Consider the following 24,739-nt stretch of genomic DNA (forward strand, 5'->3'; position numbering starts at 1 on the left):
CATGAAATAATGAATTTTTATGTCCTATAATAGTAAACATATAACACTTAACAACGTTAATATGATAATTTTTATAAAACAGTACTTTAAATATATATATTGGTTGATGGTTGTGGATTAGTTGTTCTTTTAATAAGACCATGATTTTATGTTACTGTTAATTCGATTGGATTATATTGACTACAAGTTTGAGAGAAGAAACAGGTTGTTTTGTGAGGAAAAAAAAAACGTACTGTTTGGAAAAAAAAAAGTAATGTTTTGTGAAAAAAAAAAAGGGTGTTGTGTTTGTGAAAAGGTATTGTTTTGTGGAAATTAAAGTTACTGTTTTTGAGATTATGTTGTTTAATTGTATCTAACTCAAATTTTTTTATGATAGTTTTGATCATCATGTCGAATTTGTCGAAGCTTGAGTTTGTGGCACTTGATATCTCCGGAAAGAATTACCTATCATGGGTACTCAATGTTGAAATTCACCTAGACTCCAAAGGTCTTGGTGCCACTATTACTCAGGGTAATACATCATCGAGTCAGGACAAAGCGAAGACAATGATTTTCCTTCGTCATCATCTGGATGAAGGATTGAAGGTTGAATACCTGACAGTGAAAGATCCACTTGAATTGTGGGCTGGTTTGAAGGAAAAGTATGACCACATTAAGGTAACGGTATTGCCCAGGGCTCGTTATGAGTGGATTCACTTACGATTACAGGATTTTAAAACTGTATGTGATTATAACTCTACTGTTTATAGAATTACTTCCCAATTGAAGCTACGTGGGGATAATATAACTGACGAGGGTATGTTGGAAAAGACTCTTACGACTTTTCATGCCTCCAATTTGGTATTACAACAGCATGCGTGAAGAGGGGTTTTAAAAAGCATGCTGATTTGATCTCATGTCTTCTTGTGGCTGAGCAGCATAATACCCTTTTATTGAAAAATCATGAAGCCCGTCCCACTGGAACTGGTCCATTCCCGGAACCGAATGTGGTAGCGAAGACATGGCCCACCGAAAGAAGACAAAATAATCGGGGCCATAATAATGAACGTGGGTGTGGCAAGGGCAAGGGACGATATAATAATCGTCGTGATGGTGGTCACCATAAAAGGGAGAACAATATGGGTTATCAAGGCAATCCTTCAAGGAGCAACTGTCATCGTTGTGGTTTGCAAGGTCAACGGAAAAATGAATGTCGTTCGCACGAAATGGTTGCCGTGCTTTATCAAAATTCCTTCAAAAGAAAGGCGAATAGAGGTGGTGCCTCTTCTCGCTTAATGCCCGGTGGAGTCACACATGACTTTAAAGAATGATGATGAGGCGGTGGCCTTTCACGAAAATATGATGATAATGTTGAAGCTAATTTGGTTTTGAAAGATGATGATTTTGATGGGCTTGATGATATTACTTATTTGGAAGTCAAGACTTCTTTGGAGATCAAAATTGAGATTTGATCGTTTCACTGGGGAATGTGTTATGTTGTTATTTTTTATGTGTTTTAAGTTGTCATTATGTTGTTTTATTTTCGAGTAGTACTTAAGTTCTCTATGTTGTTTTATTTTCAAGGATCAGTACTTAAGTTTTCTATTGTTAGTTTCCGTATTTCTTAGGATGTATTTTATTTTTATGAAGATAAATACAATTCCCCAGTCTTCAATTGGATCCAAGATGAGTAATGGAGATATGTGCCTTTTGGATAGTGCTACAACTCACACTATATTAAGAGAAAAGAAATATTTCTCTCATTTGGTTATGAAAAAGGCCTATGTTAATACAATATCTGGTAGTACAAAATTAATTGAGGGTTCTGGAAAAGCGACCTTATTACTACCTGGAGGAACAATATTGGCCATTACTATATTAGCAAGTCTCGAAGAAACTTATTAAGTTTCAAGGTTATTCGCCAAAATGGCTATCATGTTGAGAGCTTGCCAATGAAACAGGTTGAGTACCTTTATATTATTACAGTGAAAGCGGGGGAAAAGTTTGTGCATGAAAAATTACCCACACTTTCTTCTGGGTTGTACCATACAAGTATTGGTGCGGTTGAAACACATGTTGTAGTAAACAAAAGATTTAATGGTTCTAATGATTTTATCATTTGGCATGACCGGTTGGGCCATCCCGGTTCTAATATGATGCGTAAAATAATTAAGAATTCACATGGGCATACTTTGAAGAACTAAAAGATTCTTCAATTTAAGGAATTATCTTGTGCTGCTTGTTCTCAAGGAAAATTGGTTATTAAACCATCAACAACTAAGGTTGGGATTGAATCTCCTGCATTTCTGAAACGTATACAGGGTGATATATGTGGGCTAATTCACCCTCCATGTGGACCATTTAAATATTATATGGTCTTGATTGATGCATCTACAAGATGGTCACATGTCTGCTTATTATCAACTCGCAATATGACTTTTGCGAGATTGTTGGCTCAAATAATAAGGTTAAGAGCACAATTTCCAGATAATGCGATAAAGAAAATTCATCTTGATAATGCGGGTGAGTTTACATCTCAGGCCTTTAATGATTATTGTATGGCCACTGGAATAATAATTGAACATCTGGTTGCTCATGTTCATACTCAAAATGGTCTAGCAGAATCAATGATTAAACGCCTACAATTGATAGCTAGACCATTGCTAATGAGGACAAAACTTCTGTTTCGGTATGGGGACATGCTATTTTGCATGCAGCAGCACTTGTGCGCATAAGGCCAACCAGTTATCATGAATTCTCCCCATTACAATTGGCTTTTGGTCAGGAGCCAAATATTTCCCATCTTCGAATTTTTGGATGTGCGGTATATGTTCCAATTGCTCCAACACAACGCACAAAGATGGGTCCCCAAAGAAGGTTGGGGATATGTGTTGGGTATGAATCTCCTTCAATTTAAAAATATTTAGAACCGATGACGGAGATTTATTTACGTAAAGAAGATTTGTCGATTGTCATTTTGATGAATCGGATACCCAACATTAGGGGGAGAACATAAGCAGTTGGAAAAAGAGATAGATTGGAATGCATTATCACTATCTCATTTAGATCCTCGAACAAATCAATGTGAGCAAGAGGTTCAAAAGATGATTTATTTGCAAAATGTCGCAAATCAACTGCCAGATGCATTTACTAACCTTCCAAGAGTTACTAAATCTCATATTCCAGCTGCAAATGCCCCAGTTCGAGTTGATGTCCCGGTAGGACAAACGGTTAATGCAAATGAGTCCAGGCCACGTCTGAAACGTGGTAGACCAATCGGTTCCAAGGATAAAAATCCTCGAAAAAGAAAAGAAATAAATGATCAAGATGATCATAATGTGAGGGAAATTGCTCAAGAAGAGCCCCGAGACATAATAAATGATAAACCCATAGAGGAGGTCCAGATACTTCAAAATAATGATAGTGAAGAGATCTCGATAAGTTATGTCTCGACGGGGAAAAGGTGGAACCAAAATGATATTGTGGTCGACAATATTTTTTGCATATAATGTTGCTATTGAAATAATGCAATAAGATGAGGATCTTGAGCCAAAATCTATCGATGAATGTAGACAGAGAAATGATTGGCCAAAATGGAAGGACGCAGTTCAAGTAGAATTAGCTTCACTTGAGAAACGTGAAGTTTTCGGACCAATAGTTCGAACACCTGAAGATGTCAAGCTAGTAGGGTACAAATGGGTGTTTGTGCGAAAATGAAATGAAAAAGGTGAAGTCGTAAGATATAAAGCACGAATTGTGGCACAAGAATTTTCGCAAAGGCCTGGCATTGATTATGTGGAGACATATTCTCATGTGGTGGATGTAATTACCTTCAGGTATCTAATAAATCTGGCAGTTCGTGAAAAGCTTGATATGCGACTGATGGATGTTGTCACAGCCTATTTATATGGCTCATTGGACCACGATATTTTTATGAAAATCCCTGAAGGATTCAAAGTGCCTGAAGCATACAAAAGTTCGCAGGAAACTTGTTCAATAAAGCTTCAGAAATCTTTATATGGATTGAAACAATCAGGGCGGATGTGGTACAATCGTCTCAGTGAATATTTGCTAAAGGAAGGATATAAAAATGATCCTATTTGTCCTTGTGTTTTTATAAGAAGGTCCGTCCTGAATTTGTCATAATAGTTGTGTATGTTGATGACTTGAATATCATTGGCACTCCTAAAGAGCTTTCAAAAGCTGTAGAGTGTTTGAAGAAAGAATTTGAAATGAAAGATCTAGGTAAGACAAAATTTTGTCTTGGCCGACAAATTGAGCATTTGACAAATGGAATATTTGTCCATCAATCAACATACACTGAAAAGGTTTTAAAGCGTTTTTACATGGATAAATCACATCCGTTGAGTACCCCGATGGTTGTGAGATCGCTTGACATAAATAAAGATCCATTTCGACCTCAAGAAAATGATGAAGAGGTCATTGGTGATGAAACTCCATATCTCAGTGCAATTAGGGCACTGATGTATCTAGCCAATAATACCCGACCAGATATATGTTTTGCAGTGAGTTTATTAGCAAGATTCAGCTCCCCAGCAAGAAGACATTGGAATGGTGTTAAGCATATATTCAGATATCTTCAGGGAACAATTGATATGGGATTATTTTATTCTTATGAATCCAAGTCAGATATGATCGGTTATGCAGATGCAGGATATTTGTCTGACCCACATAAAGCCCGATCTCAAATAGGCTATTTATTTTCATATGGAGGTACAGCCATATCATGGTGTTCAATGAAGCAAACAATAGCTGCCACTTTTTCAAATCATGCGGAGATAATAGCCATTCATGAAGCTAGTCGGGAGTGTGTTTGGTTGAGATCAATAACTCAACATATTCAGGAAATGTCTGGTTTTCTTTTGAAAAGGATATTCCAACTATATTGTATGAAGATAATGCTGTATGTATTGCTCAACTGAAGGGAGGATACATTAAAGGAGACAGAACAAAACACATTTCACCAAAGTTCTTTTTTACTCATGATCTTGAAAAGAAAGGTGAGATAGATGTTCAACAAATTCGCTCGATTGATAATTTGGCGGATTTATTCACTAAAGCATTACCAACCTCGACATTTGAGAAGTTGATATACAAGATTGGATGCGTCGTCTCCGAGAACTAAAGTGATCTTTTCATAAGGGGGAGAAAATACGCGCTGCACTCTTTTTTCCTTGGTCGAGGTTTTGTCCCATTGGGTTTTCCTGACAAGGTTTTTAACGAGGCAGCAAATAAGGCGTAACGAGACACATTATCGGACATCCAAGGGGGAGTGTTGTAAATATGATAATATGGATGTCCATAACTTCTAGGAGTTAATTCACCATTATGTGCACCATTATATGTAGTTATACCACACCTCCACTACTCCCTCATTCATCTCCCACAACCACATATTCTTCCCACCTACTCAAGAGGTTAATGTCATATTCAAGACAATCTTGTAACCCCCTCTCTATGGAGTAGTATAAATAGAGATATGATATGTGATGTACCACACACTTGAAAGAAAAGAAGAAAGTCATCTTTACATTGTTTTATTCTATATTGTTCTCTTATTCTAATATTTTATATTGTTACTTTGAGCTTGTTTTACAACAGAGAGACATAAAGTGGATTAAAAAAATGAAAAAGAAAACTATACATATATATTAAATCGGCCTATTAAATTAATACTCTCTCCGTCTCAATTTATGTGGCACAATTTGACTAGACATGGAGTTTAAGAAAAGAAGGAAGACTTTTGAAATTTGTGGTCCAAAACTAATCTTAGATATTTGTATGACTGTAAGTCATCTCATAAAGTTAAATTATTTTTAAGTAAAGAAAGATGACATTCTTTTTGGAACAAACTAAAAAGAAAAGTGTGCCATATAATTTGGGACGAAGGGAGTACCAATCTGAGATATTGCAGATTTGCAGTTATAAGTTCTGAACGCAAGATCTACGATTATTCCATGCAGTAATGCATTGTATTAAATTAATCTTAAGTTGTGTATTTGGGTACATTTTTTCGGTTATATTAGTACGTTAACTTCAGTCCTATATTTTTAGAAATCTGTTGAATTTATATACCATCAGAAAGTATAGAGAACTTTCTAGTACTTTTATTTTTATTTTTGTATAAATATTTTCGTGGAATTAGCTATTGATAGGCCCTTTCTTGAACCCTGAGTGAAAGGCGGAACATTTCGTTCACGAGCTTCCCTTTGTTATTCACTCGAGATAAGCTTAAATATAGTAATATACTAGCGGGAATTTATATAACCGACCGTAAGCTGTTTAGAATTGAGGTATAACTATTATTGGTATGTAATAAATAAGTTTTTAATGCAAGATCTATGATTATGCCATAGGATGGAGCATGAAAGATAAAACAATGCTATAATTGATTAAATTGAATTGACAATGTAAAAATTTGAATTTATACCTTAAATCCCATATAAGAAAGGGAAAAACAAATTAGACTCTGCTACACCTGAAGTATCCTTGCGTACTTCTCAACACTTTAATAGCTATATTAATGTCTTGTGTATTCTGTGTGTGTATACAAACACACAAAAAAACAACAACATACCCCCAAATTCCACAAGTGGCGTACGATGGCTAGAGTGTACGCAGACCTAACCCCTATTTTAGGAGGTAGAGACTGTTTTGTTAGACCCTCGGCTAAAATAAAAGCGATTCAAAAAATAACGGAATAAAAACAAAGATGTCAAAAAAAAAAAATTAACATGTCAAAGATATATAAAATATATATATATATATATATATATATATATATATACACACACAAAAGTGAAGATTAATACATCCGACAAAAGTTCTGTGAAAAGTGAAAATTAAAAGTATATATATATATATATACACACACACCCCAAATATGTATCTGTGAAAAATAAAGTGCTGAAAGTAATGTTCCAAAATATCGTTATCTAATTAATACATCCGACAAAAGTTCTTAATTTATCTACTTCATCTCAAAAGTGAAGATTCTTTCTTTAACTTCATCTTAACTAAAGGAAAAATAATAATTCTCTAAAGAAAAATTAAAACAAAAACAAACTCTCAAAGGAGTTGGAATAACAGAATGGTGATCTCAAAATTTCATAAATCAGCTAACTAAGATGTGTAAAATCAATCGAAAAGAGTTAGTACAATATTTCAAAAGATGAAAGCAAGAAGATAAAGAGATAAGAGACAAAAGAGGAGAACTTTTCTTATTTTATACATACATAATTACGTCAACTTGTTTCTTCTAAGAGAGATAATTTATAAATTAAGAGGATTCGTATTATCAAACAGGAAGAGTAAATAAATTGATCAAATTATTTTCCTCTCCTTGGTCTTCTCTGTTCCAGTTATAATTGAAACAAGATATCATATAATTGTTAAATACTACGTAACATCTGGCTATCCTTTGGTCTTAAATTGTAAAGACACGGGCATGTCCATAGTCTTCTATCTTTTTGGAGAGGTTAGGCTTTACATCCCTCTCGCCCATGTATTTTGCCACGTATTATTAATATACGAGGTAGGGGTCATGCCCAACCCCCCACCACGAAAGTGGCTTTGAATAATAATAATAATAATAATAAAATCCTACGTAATTGATTAGATTTCACTGTGGCTAATCCAAGGAGACGAACGAAAGCTGTAATTCTGTGAATTATATATTATACAAGGATTCTAGTTTATCCACAAACAGTGTAAGAATATAGAACAGTCAACTATACAATAATATTAATTAAAAAACAAATAGTATTTTAGATAAATATAAAGATCCTTCGGTTGATACACTTCTTTCTCATTCATAGGGACAAAGTTAAAAAGAAAATATTATAACCCTTGAAAATATATGAACATATATAGCAATAACTAGCATTAGTATTGAGAACCACACGAGGAACTTTAACAGAGTCCCCGTTCTGGAATTGAGTTTTAGTGTTCCAAGTCACCTTATAAATCTCTAATCAAAAGGAAATGACTCTGTTTATTATTAGTCCGCGAAAATAAAAGACCGGATAAGGAATTCTGTTGACCGGGGAGAAGGTTTAGGCCTTCCCCGAGTCCCGTGGTTCTAGCACAGTCGCTTTTATCGACTTATACATGGCTAAAAATATTTCTTGGATAATACGCGTTTATTTTACTCGCTTAATTACCTAAAATTAGTTTAGAAATGTGACTTATATTTTTGGCTTAGTAGCGTAACCACCCACAAAGCCTCTTATTTATAAGAATAGACCAAGGAGTGTATCCAAACACATGGTCAAACTCGAATTATTTATAAAGTCAAGGAGCGTAACCACCCACTTGACTCTTTTGAGTTATTAATTAATCTTTAACCAAGATCCGTAACAGAACACATGGTCAACATTTAAACGCACCTAAGAGAATCTATCGTTAAAAGATTTATTCGTCTCTTAAATCTGAGACGCTTTTCTTTATCATTTTAGTCATTTCACTCTTTGACAACGGGCTTTGAATAAATTCGCAGCTCATCTTGCTCCCTTACAATTGGTTTTTCCGCTCTTTTCTTTTATACTTGACAACAGGGTTTGAAAATTTGTATCCCGTAGCTCAAGCTCACAATTAATTAGTTAATTGGACCTTAAACAGACCTTAAACATCTATCTAGGCCCAAAGTTAACTACGAACCAACAGCCCATCTTAAATTGAGCCTACAAATGCATTCAAAGATTTGGAAATCATATGTGACTAAATAAATGACGGAACCGTGTCACGGCAAATAACGCATCACATTACTCTAACCAAGCTTTTAACATGCCAACACAACAAATGTCTCTTAATTTCAATATAAAATAATTAATAGTGCAACATTTCATATAAAGTAAGCCTTTCCTTCATTTTTCAATATCCAAAATAATGAACAGATCATAAAAGTCTGCATCATTTAATGACAACATCAATCCAAAATATGATACAAACCCAATTCTGAATCAAATCATCAAACATTCATTTTTCTATCTTGCTGAAGCCAAAAATATACTACTATACATACTTGCTAAAACGTACTAATTCACACCTGCACATTCCTTTTTTTATTTTTTGACACATCCGCCTAGTTTAGAGAATCTAGAATATTACGAACACCAAACAAAGACCATGCACCAAACACCAAACACTAAAAACTCGTAAAATATAATATGAACATGAATTGAAAAAATAACAAAAGAACGAACCTTAGAGTAAAGCCTTTTTTTTAATTAATGAATCTCAAGGATGAGTACAGCAACTTGAAATGAGAGATAGCGCAACTCGACTGAACAAGAACCTTCGATAGGAGCTTAAACTGGAAAACTCACCAGAAACCTCAAAACCATCGTCGGACTCTCTATTTCAAAATCCAACATTGCAGGTAGATTCGGTTTCCTATTTTAACTATTCGAAGGGATTTTGTTATAGTTTTTGCGGAAGGAGATTGATGTTTAATGCATGGTTTTGATTGAAAACAGTGAGGACGGCGAGCTGTGCGTTGCTCTTAAGCCAGATACGTTACGTTCTTTGTGTGGATGGCCGTTGACTAGTCTATACGGTCTAGCTGCTTATAGGATTTTTTGGTGTAATGAGTTTCTTAGTTTGATTATGGTTCTTGGCTACAAGTTTTTAGCTACTAAAATGAAAAAGAAAGATCTCATGCGGCTCATATTTTTGTATTTTGGTTATGGTGGCTGTAGGTTCCTATATTCTAGGTCTTTTGTTTCATTTTTTTTTTTGTTGCTTGAATTGTGTGTGTGATGGATAATATGTATGGTGTGGTGTAGGATTTTGGGAAAAAGAATCCCAAGTAGAAATGTTATCATGTGTGCTAGTGTAGGGTGTGAAGGAAAAAGATATCCTATGTAGAAATGTTATCATGTGTGCTAGTGTAGGGTATGAAGGAAAAAGGTATCCTATGTAGAAATGTTATCATGTGTGCATGTGTACAAAAGTGGATTATGAGAAGAAAATTTAAGTAAAAAATGTGCACTGGTGCGTACAAGGAAAAAAATGAGGAGCATTTTTGTCTTTTTTTTTCCGATTGAATAAAAATACCACGATGAATATATCAATACTACTTCTAAATCAAAAATAAGGGAAGTTAAATAACTAGACTAAGAAATAATTCAAAAGTAATTAATTAAACAACAACTTTTTTTTTTATTTTTTTTATTTTAAATTTTCCTTCATTTGAAACACAAAACTTTTTTTTTCTCTTTTTAAAGACCCTCGGCTAATTTTCCCAAGAGATTCATTTGAAACACAAAACTGATGAAGCAAACTTGTAAAGGAGAACAAAACTTGCAGTCTAAAATAGTAAATATTTTTTGACTCATTTTTCTTGATTTTCGTTTCCGTAAATAAGCCTACTAAATAAAATAGAATAATCGACACATCGAAATTAAAATTAAAAGAAATATTTGGATGCTAGAAGGTGAAACACCCTGGGAAGGGTCAAAAATCACGTGTCTATATCTGCCCCTGTTTGACTGAGAACACGAAGAGTTTTTGTAACGACCCATTTGGTCGTTTAGCACTTTTAGGCATAATATTTCACCCTTTTTCGTGGTCAAATAAGTAGACGGGTGATTCGGTATTTAATTGACGAGTTTTAGTCCTCATTTGACATGCGAGGACGAATGTTCTAAAGGAGGAGAATGTCACACCCATAATAATCCTTGCTACTTGTATTAAAACAAGAAAGAATGAGTTAAGAAGGTTCAAGGAAAGTTAATCGAGTTAGTAAGAATATCGTTATAAATATGGTTGTCTTAAGTATCTCGAGGTGACTCCGGTAACCTAAAGGATTTGAAATCGCGTTATGAGTATGTATATGAGGTAATGTGAGTGACCTTTTAAAGTATTTGAGATTATTAGTAATGATATAGAAGATGGACAAAAGATAGGAATATACTTTTTCGATTGGAGTTTCGTCGAAGCTTTGTGAGTTCTACTTATGGTTATTGTGATTCTACGGACCCTTCGAGACATGTATATGAATTGTTATGGATGTAAATGACTATGTATATGTATGTATAAGAGGTTACATGAGGTTGGAAGAGGATTAGAAGTTAAACGAAATGAATCGGAACAATTTCAGTAAAATCTCGGACCCGATTTTAGCCTATATTGTAGGAGGCATATCTCCTAGTATATGAGAGTTTTAAGGTGTTTCAAAAGCCTAAAATTAAGTTCATCGAGTCTAGTTTGCAACGCAACAAACAGCTCGTCAAAATGATATCGGGGTAAGGAGATATGGATGATTCAAGTCGGGCTGAGTATTAAGACTATCTCAAGATACAAAGTAGAGACTTTAACTTCCGATTTCGTTTGAAGTCACAATTTATCTACAAATTTTGTTTGGTATAGAAGCATTAATGGAAATTAGAAACTACTTAATCGTGGTGTTAAGTTAAAATTAGTGGCAACAATGAGCCAATATGAACATTAACATGTGTCCAAAAGATGACTCAAAGTCATCTTAAATAAGACTATTATGGAGACATACAAATATACATTTAAACATTAATTCATCCACTACACTTACATCATATTGTGGACAACCAAATTGAAAGAAAATAAGAGGTGAGGTTCGGCCAAGAAATTGGGGGAGAAAAAGTTGAACTATTGAGGGCATCTATCACTTTATGAAGGCATGCATTATTTTATGAAGACACACATGTTAGGAAGAATACTTGCACACTTAAATATTGACATTCATCCTTGTATGATTGAATGGACAAAGGTTGATGCTAAACATTCACTACACATGCAATTGTCTCATAAACAATTAAATGGAAAGAAGAAGAAAGGGAACAAAGGAGGCATCCCTCAATGTCATGAGTGGAGCATGTGTTGTGTCCAACTTGTAGGCATCATAACTTAACCAAATAATGACTAAGGAATCAGCCATTACATTCATTTTCAACTTCACAACAAAGAAAGAAAACCTAGAGGAGAGAGGGAGAGCCCTATTCGGCCAAGGGGCTGATTTTTGAGCCCTTTGAGTCTTGATCCAAAAATTATTTTCCAAGGTGTTTCAACCCTTTAGAAGGTCCCTAAAAAATGTGAAGATAGTCTTTGAGCAACAAGAACCATTTCCATCTCAAGTCACCAACTCTAGCCAAGTAGAGAAGTCAGTTGTCAAGGTAAGATTAACTTTCTTTTCATGTATTAAGGGTGATGAGATGTGTGAATATAAGTTGTATGCATGAAATAAGGTGTGTTGATGTTGGAACATGATGGTAGTTATGGGGTTATATGTGTTGATGTTGAAGTATGGTTGTAACTTGACGAACATGAATCGATAAAATCATGAAAGTCTAGTTGGCCGTAGGGACTTTTTCGGGTGGAATTAATGGACTGATTTTCTTTAATAAATATGGTTGTTACTATCATAGATCTCATGGTAAAAAGAATGAAAAGAATTGGAAGGTTAAAGGTGAAGTTATGTTAGTATGAAAATGGTTGAATCTATGATTTTATGAGAGATGTTGAAGCATGGTGTAGCCGTGTCCGTGGACTTTCTTAGTGAACTGTTTTTACTTGATATTTTGATTGTTATTATCATGAATTTTATGATGGAAATGAAGGTGTTTAATGGTTGGAGTTGAAACTAAAGTCATTTGTGAGTTGTTTTAAGATTATAAAATGACGATATAGCGTAGTTCACGTATGCTTGATGTTGTACTTGTCGTGTGGATAGCTGGTCATAACTTACTAAAATTATATGAAAAGAAGACATGAAATGATCTGTGGTTGGCTTAGTATGTTCTTTGCAAGAATTCCGAACATCGTCTTCGAGGCTTTTTGACATGTCTTGACTTGCTTTCTTGTGTTTTCATTCTTCATCATATTGTATGTTGGATGGGCTGTTATGGTTGTCATGCAAACGTTAAGGCTACAAACTTAAAAAATTAACTTGAGATGTCCCGTATGTGAATCGTTATTGCATGCGTGTATGAATGGGTTGTTATTGAGAATATTGTGTGGGGTTTCCGGATTGGTATTGAACACATAATTATTGATGTTGTATTGGTAGTATGTGGTTGGTTTAGATACAAGAGAAACATCGCCTCATCTTAAAGTATTACTTGCAGTTGCTTCCCTTAACCATAAAAGTTGTTGGCGTGAAAGTTCTTAATATGGGTTATTATTGCTAGCTCTCCCGATGTGTAGTAGTGATTGACGGGCGACCTTCGTTGTCATCTAGGTTGGTATTGACGGCTTTCTTCCCGTTCTTATTATGATATTGTTAGCGAGGTATTGGTTTACCCTATATGGAAATAAGGTTATGTAAATAGTAGTGATTGACGGAAATGATTACATGATTCTTCCCATTCTTGGTGATGTAATTATCACCTAGGTATCTTTATCACATACTAGCTCCCCACTTATCTAGGTTGGATGATCGCCATTATTGTGGGCTTGTTTATTGGGTGATATAATGGGTCATGCCATTACATGCTCCCGATTGTGATTTGAGCCGAGGGCGGATATAATGTATTTGATGCTTCCATTCATCTTCGAGGCGGGTCCATGGCTGTCCGACACCCGAGGTCTTTTCGAATAGTGTCCTGCTTTCTTCCCCGTTCTTACATGAACGGGTCGGTGATTATTGAGGGATCCATAAAGACGAGCATGCATCCCCATTATTCTATGTGCTATCAAAGACAAACAACACGAACAAAAATTTTCTGCCCTAGTTTGCACCAAGAATTTTTTTGTGAGTGTTAGCAAAATCAAAAACTATATGTAAAATAATTCAATGATGAAAGTAAAATCAAAAGGCTCTAACTAGGAAGTGCGTCTCCTGTTCGATAATTAGCATTTATTCTAGGAAGTGTATCTCCCAGGAGTAATGGTTCAAATTAGGAAGTGTGTCTCCTAAAAGTAAAATCTAAAAGACCCAGACTAAGAAGTGCGTCTCTTAGGGGTTGAAATTTAAATACTCTGACTAGGAAGTGCGTCTCCTAGGAGTAACGGTTCAAATTAGGAAGTGCGTCTCCTAAAAGAAAAACTTGAAAGGCCCAGACTAAGAAGTGCGTCTCTTAAGGGTTAAAATTGAAAGACTCTGACTAGGGAGTGCGTCTCTGTCACGCCCCGAACCATGGCCTGGGCGAAACACGGCACTCGGTGCCTTCTTTTTCGTGCATGTGACCGAAGCGATTTACATAGCACGACTTTGCATTGCTTTCCATTCTTCATTTGGCTTCCGAATCATCATGAGGCATAACATGAGCGGAATATAACGTGAATGCATGATGAGCCTTTATAAAACGTAATAAGTCATAATACTTAATAAAAATACTTGTTTAAACATGAGTGCGGAAATAACATGAGTTGAGCCAAAGATGGCTAAACACCTTGCATGTCTAACATAACTAAACTGACTAGTCTAGTCTATGAAACCTCTATCATGTTCTCAGTCCTATGAAACCTCTATCATGAGTCAAATTTGGAAAACATACTTATTGGGACAAGGCCCACGGCATAAGATACCTTAGATGCGTAACTAATCATAAAACAAAAAGTTGAACTAAGCCCCGAATGAGATGGGGCTCACCCGATAAGGCCGATACGAATGCGTCCCTGCGGCGGATGTGTCATCACGTCAAATCCATGATTTGGCGTCGTGAAATGCGAGGCCCTCCGTCAATAGAAAGGGGACGTCGGCACATTGAATGTCTTGGTATGTAAAGCAAGACAGAATGAAATAACATGGGACATGGGATAACATGATAAAAGCGAATCGTACCGGACATGAACATGAGCATGAGCATGGATACATATATATATATATATATATATATATATATATATATATATATATATATAACATGAGTAAAACATGGTAAGTAAGGAGAGCATTTCATAAACCGACAATATAACATCACCACGTGGGTACGTGGAGTCCGGTACCTTATGCGCCGGACCAGCGAGCCTCCATACCTTGCCGGGGTATAAGGTGGTAACGTGCACGATGGATCCATTCAGTGTAAAATTAAGGAATCGTCCTAACTGGGTGGAGCGATCCTTGTCCTACGGTGGCTATGTAGTTTCGGGCTATCTGAGCCTTCTCGGTAATTCGTGCAACTCCCAAAAATATGAACATGATATAATTGGCTAAGAAGCCCATGATTTTCGTGAATTAACTTGTACTTGACTCGTAATCATGATTTCACGAAATAACTTGTATTTAGCATGTATGTATCTTGAATCATGGCATGAAGATAATTATATAATACAATTGCATGAAAACTTGTAGACATGTAGGATATTCATGAAATAAGCATTTTTATTTAAAAACATGCATGTAAGAACCCATGGAATACGAGATATGGGTGTTCATGGATTACAGACAGATTCTCAATAATCAAAATGAAATATCAAGAACACAACAACGAGATTATATCACCAAGCTTAATATAATATAGTACATGGACCTAGGGTTATCATGAACATGGCTAAAACCCTAGTTTTTTTAGAGAACTTGCGTACAATCATGGAAGAAGGGCGTGGGGAAGAACAATGATGTTCCCACACGTAGATAGAAACCCTACATACCTTAATTGCTCCAAAACATGAATTAAAGACTTGAGCTTTGAAGAAGATTTCCAAAATCTTGAATTCTTGAACCTTGAGATGGGTTTTCTTAAAAACCCTATGTTAAGAATGATGAATTCTTACTTAATGATCATGAACGTATGTTGGAATTGACTTGGAATGCATGGAATAGGCTTACCTTAAAGTTTCTTGAAGGTTGGGAGAGAAGAGCTTAGTCCTTAGGGCTTGAGAGACTTCTTTAGGGTTCTTTACCTCAGAAAAATTGGTTTAAAACGAAGTGGGAAAGAATATAACGAAGTTTGGCTCTTAGAATGTCATGGTCGGTGCGCGGTCATGCAGCTGGAGGCCCACTTCACGTAGGTGATGGCGCAGCGAAGGCAGTAGCACTGCCTCTGGTGCGCGATCGCGCACCTGAAGGGCACTTCGCGCGCGGCACCACTTTGCAATGTCCAAGAAACGGTCATAACTTATAGTAAACATCTCTGTTTGAGCTCCATAATATATGGTTGGAAATATATTTCAAAGGCCTACAACTTTCATGTTTTGAGTTTTCTCAAATTCCTAACACAAATACCCGAATACTGGTCACAAGTACAGACAGTCTCAGACTTGGACGAATTTAGAAGGCCTTAAGAACTTGACTTTTTGGTTTAACTTCAAAGCATTTTTTATCACCCGAAACTTCATCCCGAATGGATTCGTATAGCTAAAATATCACCTTTATACTAGATTAATACATTCACACCCATCCCGAGTTGTTCTTTTCTATTTTTTAGGAGGATTACCCACGGAAGAAGTATTAGGGCATTACAATGTGCTTGAGTTACAGCAAATGCTGATGTTACTGAAGTATCTTCTATAGGAAACTCCAAATCTACAACCTCTGTCCTTTTCATATGAAAAAATATTAGAAGTTTAGGACTTTCAGACAAGAAAAAAGAAAGGTATAAATTCGAAAAAAAAGAAGAAACAACCTAAAATCAAATGGCTGACAAAGAAAGGCTAATAATTTAATTTAAATACATTAGACTCTAACGTGAGCTTCCGTTAGTAGGTTTACACTTAACACTTAAAAGAGTTAAAAGACTTAAAGACATGGGCTTGGACATATTCTTAAAAACATGGACCTTAAACAATCATGTGAAATAAGTAGACCAAAAATCAAATTAATGATTAAAAGGTATAAAATATTTATAATTATTTATGAAAAACTAATATTGTACATATAAATAATTATAAAATTTATGTATATAATTTATCGGTTTGGTTCGGTTATTTATTCGGTTATTTTTTAATAGAACCATAAACAAACCAAATATTATCGGTTTTTAAAATTTAAAACCAAATTAAACCAAACCAAACCAAATGTCGGTTTTTTTATTCGGTTTGGTTAAATTTTCGGCTTGGTTTTGGTTTTAACCAAAACCGTGAACAGCCTTAGCGTCTCCTATGAGTGAAAGTATTCATAACTGAAAAAGTTAAACAAATTTTATTGTTTGCCAACCTATGTTGTGACATTGCCTTTTGCGTCGGTAAAAATGAGACGTTGTACCTTTTGAAAATTCAAGCTTTGAACCTTTGAGTTGAAGATAACATCCACCCCTGTTTCAAACAAAGAAAATTTGTGAGGTTTTAAAGCATGTTGGTTGGTTTATGGCCTTGGCTTTGAGGACAATTGCTTCTTTTTCAGCTCTGATTTCAACCTATCTCGATAACTTTTTTCATTGGAGACATCTCAAGCCTTAAACCTCATAATTAATGTACTGTACATCGCATTTCAATAATCACTGGACCTTTGTTAACAATGAATCCAAATGTCTGTCAATTGTCAACAAACTTGTTGTGCATATAACTTTTTCTTGAATCTTGTCACTTTAATGATCTAGCCAAACTTTGCTTTATGCTATTGGAGAAGTTAGTAACAGATTTTGAAGTCCTTTCTTGCTTGTTTTGACATGGACTGACTCAAGAATCAAAGAAAGAGGAAAAAAGTGATGTAGAAATGAAAAGAAATAGTATTCAATAGGAGACGTCGCTCTCGGGGAAAGGCTAAGAAATGACACTTATCTGAATGTGATAGCCGACAATGATCATAACATGCATTTTGGATTAAGCGGCCTGATCTCTTCAACCAATCTAACCTTCAACTCATGTCATGCACTTAGACTTCCAAATCGGGCTTCTAAGTTCCAAAAACTACATCGACATCATCGAATCTCTTTCGGCTAGCGGTGTCACGAAAGGTTTTCACCAACAAGCCTTTCTCATTTGGTTCTTTCTCTTACTCACGGTCGCCTTATGGAGCCCGTAAGGGTTTTCACCAATAAGACTCTCTCATTTTTATTTTTTCAACTCATGGTCACCTTACCGTGCCCGTGAGGATTTTCACCAATAAGATTCTCTCATTTTTCACTTTCACTTTTCATTCCTTGTGCAAGTAACGTGACATTGTTGCTTGTATGATAATCATCACTTAAAGCATGTTTGACTTGTCATTCTCAAAGATTGATCTAAAGGTCTTTCTTTTGGTTGTAATGTGACTTTTGGACAGGGTTAGAAAGAAAATGAGTGCATGAAGGCTCAAAGAAAACACTAAAATAAAAGGGTCGGGACTTACAACTTTTGAAATCGACTAAAAAAATAAAAACAATTTCTACCCCAGTTTCTTTGAAACTGGAAATATTTGGATCTTTTACTTGGTTGGACCGAACCCCAGGATAGGGATGCCTACGTATCCTACCGAAACAAGAATCAGGTCGAACGTAGTTCAGGAAGCTCATTTCTTGTGTTTTCTCTTCTTCTTCTTTTTTTTTATTTTTGTTTTTTTTTTGTTTTTTGTTATTTGTGATTTTGTTTCCTTCTTTCTTTTTTTCTTCTTTGTCCTTCTCCTTTTTTTTTTTTTTGACTCTTTTCTGATTCTTTTTTGATTCCAAAAGAGGGGTATGAAAGAAAATAAAACTAAGGCTCAATAGGGGTAGCAAAGGGTGACATAATGTTTAGATAGCAGAATGAAATGCCTTCGTCGTACTAATCCTTTAAAATGTCAAGTACAAAACATGCAATTCTAGAACGAGAAGCGAAAATCATACGGTATCTCGACTTATGTTAATTGGAATGATGGGTATAAATTATTCATGTAATTTCAATATAAGAATATATTATTTTAAAAATAAAACATGAATAATTTATATCATATTCTTGCACTTTTCTAACAAATCTTGCGGGAAAAAGAATACATGGAAAAAGAGAAGAAGCAAGAACTAAAAGCCAAGAAAGGAGGATGCGTCCGTGACAACTTCACCAAAGGCTACACAAAGTCAAGAGAAACAAAGTTGACAAATTCTCACCAAATTTTCATGATAAATTATCATGCCAAATTCTCAAGATTGCATGATAATTTGCCATGCCAATTTCTCACCAAGGAAATATTATTATATTGAATTTCTCTTGCAATGTCTCTCCAAGTCTTCTAGGAATTTTTCTATAAATAGGCATATGTTGTAGAAGAAAGGGGCATCCCACTTTTGTATCTAATTTCCTATCTAGTTCTAAGCTTCCTAGAGAGAAAAGAATTACTCTTGGTCTCTTTCTCTAGTCTTTTTCTTAAAATATGTTTAGTCTTTTGGAAGTTCTCTTTAGCTTTTCTTACTTCACAATGGAGTAATTTTTTTTTGTTGGAATAGTTGATGAAGCTTGATATAATTATAATTCTATCTCAGATTCAATACATTCTTAGCTTGAAATCTTCTATTTATATTTCATAGTGTGCTGGAATATTGATCTTCTAATCATTGTTATCACATCTATATATTTTATATCTAAGTTATTCTCATATTAATTTTGTAATTCTCACGGAGCAAAATTAATATATAATAACTGATGAATAGAATATTACAGTGAGAGTAATCTTTAGTAAGATTATTATTTCAAGTCTGTAATTTTGCTTGCCTCTGTTTTAATTCTCACGGAGGAACTGTTGTGGGCAAGATTATTGATTTTTAAAAATATTCTCACAAAGTTTTTACTACCCTTGAGCACAATTCAGGCAAGATATTTCAGTTTAATCATCGCTAAGATTAAGTCAATTAATTGACATAACCTCGTGGAGTGTTAATTAATTATTTATTTCTTAGTGTGAAAATATAATTGTATTAGCAATAAGCAATTATTCTTTAGAAAATACGTGTAGAAACTGAGATTTTATTGTAATGATATATCAAGTGAATTCAACGATTCCCAACTCTTTTAAACTATAAATCCTTCGGAAGTTGTTCGCTTTAATTTAATTAATTTATGATTGCAACTCACCTTTCATCAATCTGATTCTCTCAAATAGTAGTCAAAATGTTACAAGTCTGTAGCCTAGATTGTCCAATCTCTGTAGGACGATATCATAACTATACTAGAATTTGACTGAGTACGAGCAGAAAATTCTATACACATTGGCCTCGTCAAATTTTTGGTGCCGTTGCCGGGGATTGGCACAGATCTACTTCAAATTAAATATTTTATTACTAATTTGAGAACCTATTATTATTATTATTGTTATTGTGTTTTTTTTTTTTCTACTACTATAATTGTTGCTGTTATTTGTACTAACGTTTTTACAATAGTATTATAATTTTTCTTTTCCCTTTTCATTGTCAGTACTACCTCATGATACTTACTATTAAAAATCTCCTTAGTACTCTCATATTATTATTATTATTATTATTATTATTATTATTATTATTATTATTATTATTATTATTATTATTATTATTATTATTATTATAATACTACTACTTGTATCTACGGTTTACATATAATAATATTATATCTTTTTTCTAATCATTTGCATTAATAGTCAACCTATATCTTATTATTATATTATTAGTATTATTGTTAGTACTCTCCACTGCAATATCATTGTAAATTTCTTACTATTTTTATCTATATAAGATTATATTGTTTTTTTAGTGTTAGCTTAATTACAAGTAATTTTATTTATAAATTCAAAAAAAAAATCATATTGTTTTAATTATTTGTATTATCTTTGTAATTTTCTTCATTAACTTTTACTAATTTACGAATTAGTTTTACTTACAAATTTAAGATAGTTTATGACCCTCTTCTACGGAGGAGCTAGTCAATTACGATCCTGAAATTGAAAGATCTTTGCGATTTCACAGGAAAGAACAAACATCTTCTCAAAACATAACTTGTGACAAAATGGAGCACCAAATAGGAGATAACATTAATCCACCGGAGATCCCACCACCAGTCCATAAAGAAGATCAGTTTGATGAAATGGCCCCAAAACCAGCAAACAGAATCTTAAGGGATTATACTAGACCAAACCGCTTTCAATTATGAATCTAGTGTTAGGAAACTTCCTGTAGCAGCCAATCACTTTGCAATCAGTACAGGCCTGATTCAAACAATTCAACAATCTTGTTTCTTCACTGGTGATCCAACTAAAGATCCACACAGTCATTTAATCGATTTTCTGAAACTTGTTGAAACTGTTAAGTATAATGGAGTATCTCCTGAAGCAATAAAGTTAAGGCTATTTCCTTTTTCCTTAAAAGGAGATGCCAAGACTTGGTTGCGAAGTTTGCCTCAAGGGTCTATTACCACATGGGACCAGATGACTCAGAAATTTTTAAATAATTTTTTTCCCGTGCTAAAACCACAAAGTTAAGACAAGATATTTCTAATTTCTTTCAGACTGACACTGAATCAGTTTATCAAGCTTGGGAAAGATTAAAAGAAATGTTAAGGAAATGTCCACATCATGATATTCCTGAACATATGCAACTGTATATCTTTTATCACGGGTTAAAACCTTCTTCTAGAAATGTGATAGATGCAGCTGTAGGAGGGTCCATAATGGGAAAACTCATAGAAGAAGCATTACAGATGATGAATGAAATCTCTGAAAATGCCATTCAATGGCCATCTGACCGTGTTATTATCAAGAAAACTGCTAATGTAGACCAAGCAGATGCCTTGAATACACTAACACAACAAATTGCTTCTTTGGCACAAAAATTTGAATCTTTTCAGGTGAATACACAATAGTCAACCCAAGCTGAGGCTTGTGACATGTGTGGAGGAAACCATTTAAACCACGAATGTCAACCAACCAACCAAAATGATGAGCAGGTTAATGCCCTTGGATACAAGCCATATTCCTTTGGCACAAAAACATCCAGGCTTTCAATGGAGCAATCTAAATGGTGCTGAAAACTCCCAAAGCTTCCAAAAGCAACAGGTACAGGGGCCACCTGGATACCAGAATCAAAATCGTGGACCATCGAATTTCAGACCATATCAACAAGCAGCTCCATATCAGCAAGGACCTCAACAAGTCTATCCAAATCTTGATGATCTGTTGTACAAGTATATTAAAACCACAGATGAAAAAATGGAAAGTCAAAATTCAGCTCTCAAAAATCTGGAAATTAAGTTAAGCCAACTGGCAGCTATTGTGTCGGGAAAAATTCAAGGTCCTTTACGCAACAATACAGAGAAAAATCCAAAGGAACACCTTAAGGCCATCAACTTACGATCAGGTAAGAACCTTGATGACCCATATGCAGACAGACAAGAAAAGAATCAACCGGAACGACAGGTAGACAAGGGTAAGAATGATGAAGCATCCCACAACCATCAGGAGAAAAAGAATTCAAGAAAGAACAAAAGAATATTGAAAAAATGACTCCCCTTCCCGTGACAATTCCTTTTCCACAAAAAATGAAAAGAGAAAAGCTTGATAGTCAATTTGCAAAGTTTTTGGAGATTTTAAAACAGATCCACATCAATATTCCTTTCACTGATGCTTTATTACAAATGCCTACATATGCCAAATTTTTAAAAGAAATTTTGTCAAATAAAAGAAAATTAGAAGAAGTTTCTGTAGTAATGCTTACTGAAAAATGTAGTGCGATACTTCAAAATAAGCTACCTCAAAAACTCGGTGAGCCAGGTAGTTTTACAATTCCATGCACTTTGGGGGGACTATATTTTGAAAAGGCACTTTGTGATTCTGGAGCTTCAATAAATTTGATGCCATTTTCTATCTTTAGAAAATTAAATCTTGGTGAAATAAAAGACACAAGTGTGTCGGTTCAATTTGTAGATCAAAGTACTAGAAAACCTAAGGGAATAATTGAAAATGTGCTTGTAAGAGTAGATAAGTTTGTCTTCCCTGTAGATTTCATAGTACTTGAAATGGAGGAATGTCCTGATGAACCAATAATACTGGGTAGACCATTTCTTGCAACTGGTAGGGAAATCATAGATGTCTATCAAGGACAGTTAATTTTAAGAGTTGATGAAGAAAGAGTCATTTTTGATATGTAAAAGATATTAAGATATTTAGAAGATGAAATATCATCTTCGTGTTTTTCGATTGACATGATTAATGATCTTGCAGATGAATTCAAAAATGATCAATTAATTTCTGACTCAATGGAAAGATGCTTGGTCACATTAGGCACCACACAGGATGATGATCTCACCATAAAAAAGGAAGCTGAATTATTGGAAAAAGATTCTGAAGATGATAAAGAAGAAATTCAATCAAAGATTGAACTTAAAACTCTCCCGTCTCATTTAAAATATGTTTATCTTGAGCAAGAATTATTTCCAGTAATTATTTCATCTTCTTTGACTGTAGAACAAGAAAACAGTTTGATTGCAGTGCTACGAGCATATAAAGGATCCTTAGGATGGACTGTAGCAAATATCAAGGGGATCAATCCAGCTATTTGCACGCATAGAATTCTCATGGAGGATAGCTATCTCGTGTTGGAAAGTTCTACTTTAGGTGTAAAGCGCTCCCTATCAAAGGCAAATCTAATCTCAAGACCCCAAAGAGTTAGAATGGAGTACAATCTTTAATAGTTATAATATATCCAACTGAAAGAATAATTTTTTTTTTGAAGTGCATAACCCCCAATAGGCAACAACCATAATTTATTATGCAAAGCAAGAAAATAAAGGGTAAACTTACAAAAATAAGTGTTAAATTGTGGAGATTCTTTGAGGAACCAACCAAATTTGCAGAGGCTATTCCCCATGGCCTTGACTTTGATATATGCTTTAGCTGATACATGGAAAGAACTGCGAAAGGGGTCAAGAGTTAGAAGCTATTAGACATCATCTTTGAATAACCGATACCTTTATTACCCATTCAACATCATACGGTCTAAATTTATTTATAGAGATGCATTGTTCTTCAAGATCTAATTCCATGGCCATTCTCCAAGCACCTGTAATCGATAAATATAATATAGTTCGTAAAACCATCCATCAAAGGACTTAATTAGCCTAAAGAAAAAGGAGGGAACATAAATTCAGTGTAGGCAATCATTAGAATATGTGACTTTGTTCTTCGAAAGGCAGAAAACATCTCAAGAAAAGTAACAAAAATAAATCTAAAACTATTCATACCAACCACAATAATGTGAAGATATCAGGATAGCTATTTGCATTCACGCAAGATATTTCAGTTTAATCATCGCTAAGCTTAAGTCAATTAATTGACATAACCCTGCGGAGTGTTAATTAATTATTTATTTCTTAGTGTGAAAATATAATTGTATTAGCAATAAGCAATTATTCTTTAGAAAATACGTGTAGAAAAACTGAGATTTTATTGTAATGATCTATTAAGTGAATTCAACGATTCCCAACTCTTTTAAACTATAAATCCTTCGGAAGTTGTTCGCTTTAATTTAAGTAATTTATAATTCCAACTCACCTTTCATCAATCTGATTCTCTCAAATAGTAGTCAAAATATTACAAGTACGCCTAGATTGTCTAATCTCCGTGGGACGATATCATAAACTATACTAGAATTTGACTGAGTACGAGCGAGAAAAATCCTATACACATTGGCCTCGTCATGGAACGAACTTGCTTTTTGACTTCTCTTGATATTGACCCACTTCAAATCATTTGGGATGAACATTTTGTTATGCATTATTACCATTCTCATGATTCTCAAAGTGATCGTATTAGTTTAATTTAAGCTAGACTTCAGCTTACTCTCAAAATGTTTCAGCACTCTACTATTCCTCACATGTTCTTCACCATTTTCAATCTTTTGGGTGCATGTATTTCGTGATTAAACTGGACTTCAAGATCTGGCTAAAAATTCCGCATGCATGTCATGTCACTAGA

The 24,739-nt window shown here is 34.5% G+C and overlaps 1 protein-coding gene and 1 non-coding gene across 2 annotated transcripts; one reads left to right on the forward strand and one right to left on the reverse strand.

Moving 5' to 3' along the window:
* Positions 1–387: 387 nt before the first annotated feature.
* LOC132034693 (uncharacterized) lies at positions 388–1,310 on the forward strand. The gene is made up of 2 exons (XM_059425064.1): positions 388–796; positions 853–1,310. Exons 1-2 carry the CDS (start codon positions 388–390, stop codon positions 1,308–1,310), a joined length of 867 nt encoding a protein of 288 aa, XP_059281047.1.
* Positions 1,311–21,243: 19,933 nt separating this feature from the next.
* Positions 21,244–21,350, reverse strand: LOC132035652 (small nucleolar RNA R71). Its single transcript, XR_009409374.1, has one exon. It is a non-coding gene; the product is annotated as a small nucleolar RNA R71 (small nucleolar RNA).
* Between the last annotated feature and the right edge of the window lie 3,389 nt (positions 21,351–24,739).

This window comes from Lycium ferocissimum, chromosome 10 (assembly GCF_029784015.1).
Source record: "Lycium ferocissimum isolate CSIRO_LF1 chromosome 10, AGI_CSIRO_Lferr_CH_V1, whole genome shotgun sequence".
NCBI lineage: Eukaryota > Viridiplantae > Streptophyta > Magnoliopsida > Solanales > Solanaceae > Lycium > Lycium ferocissimum.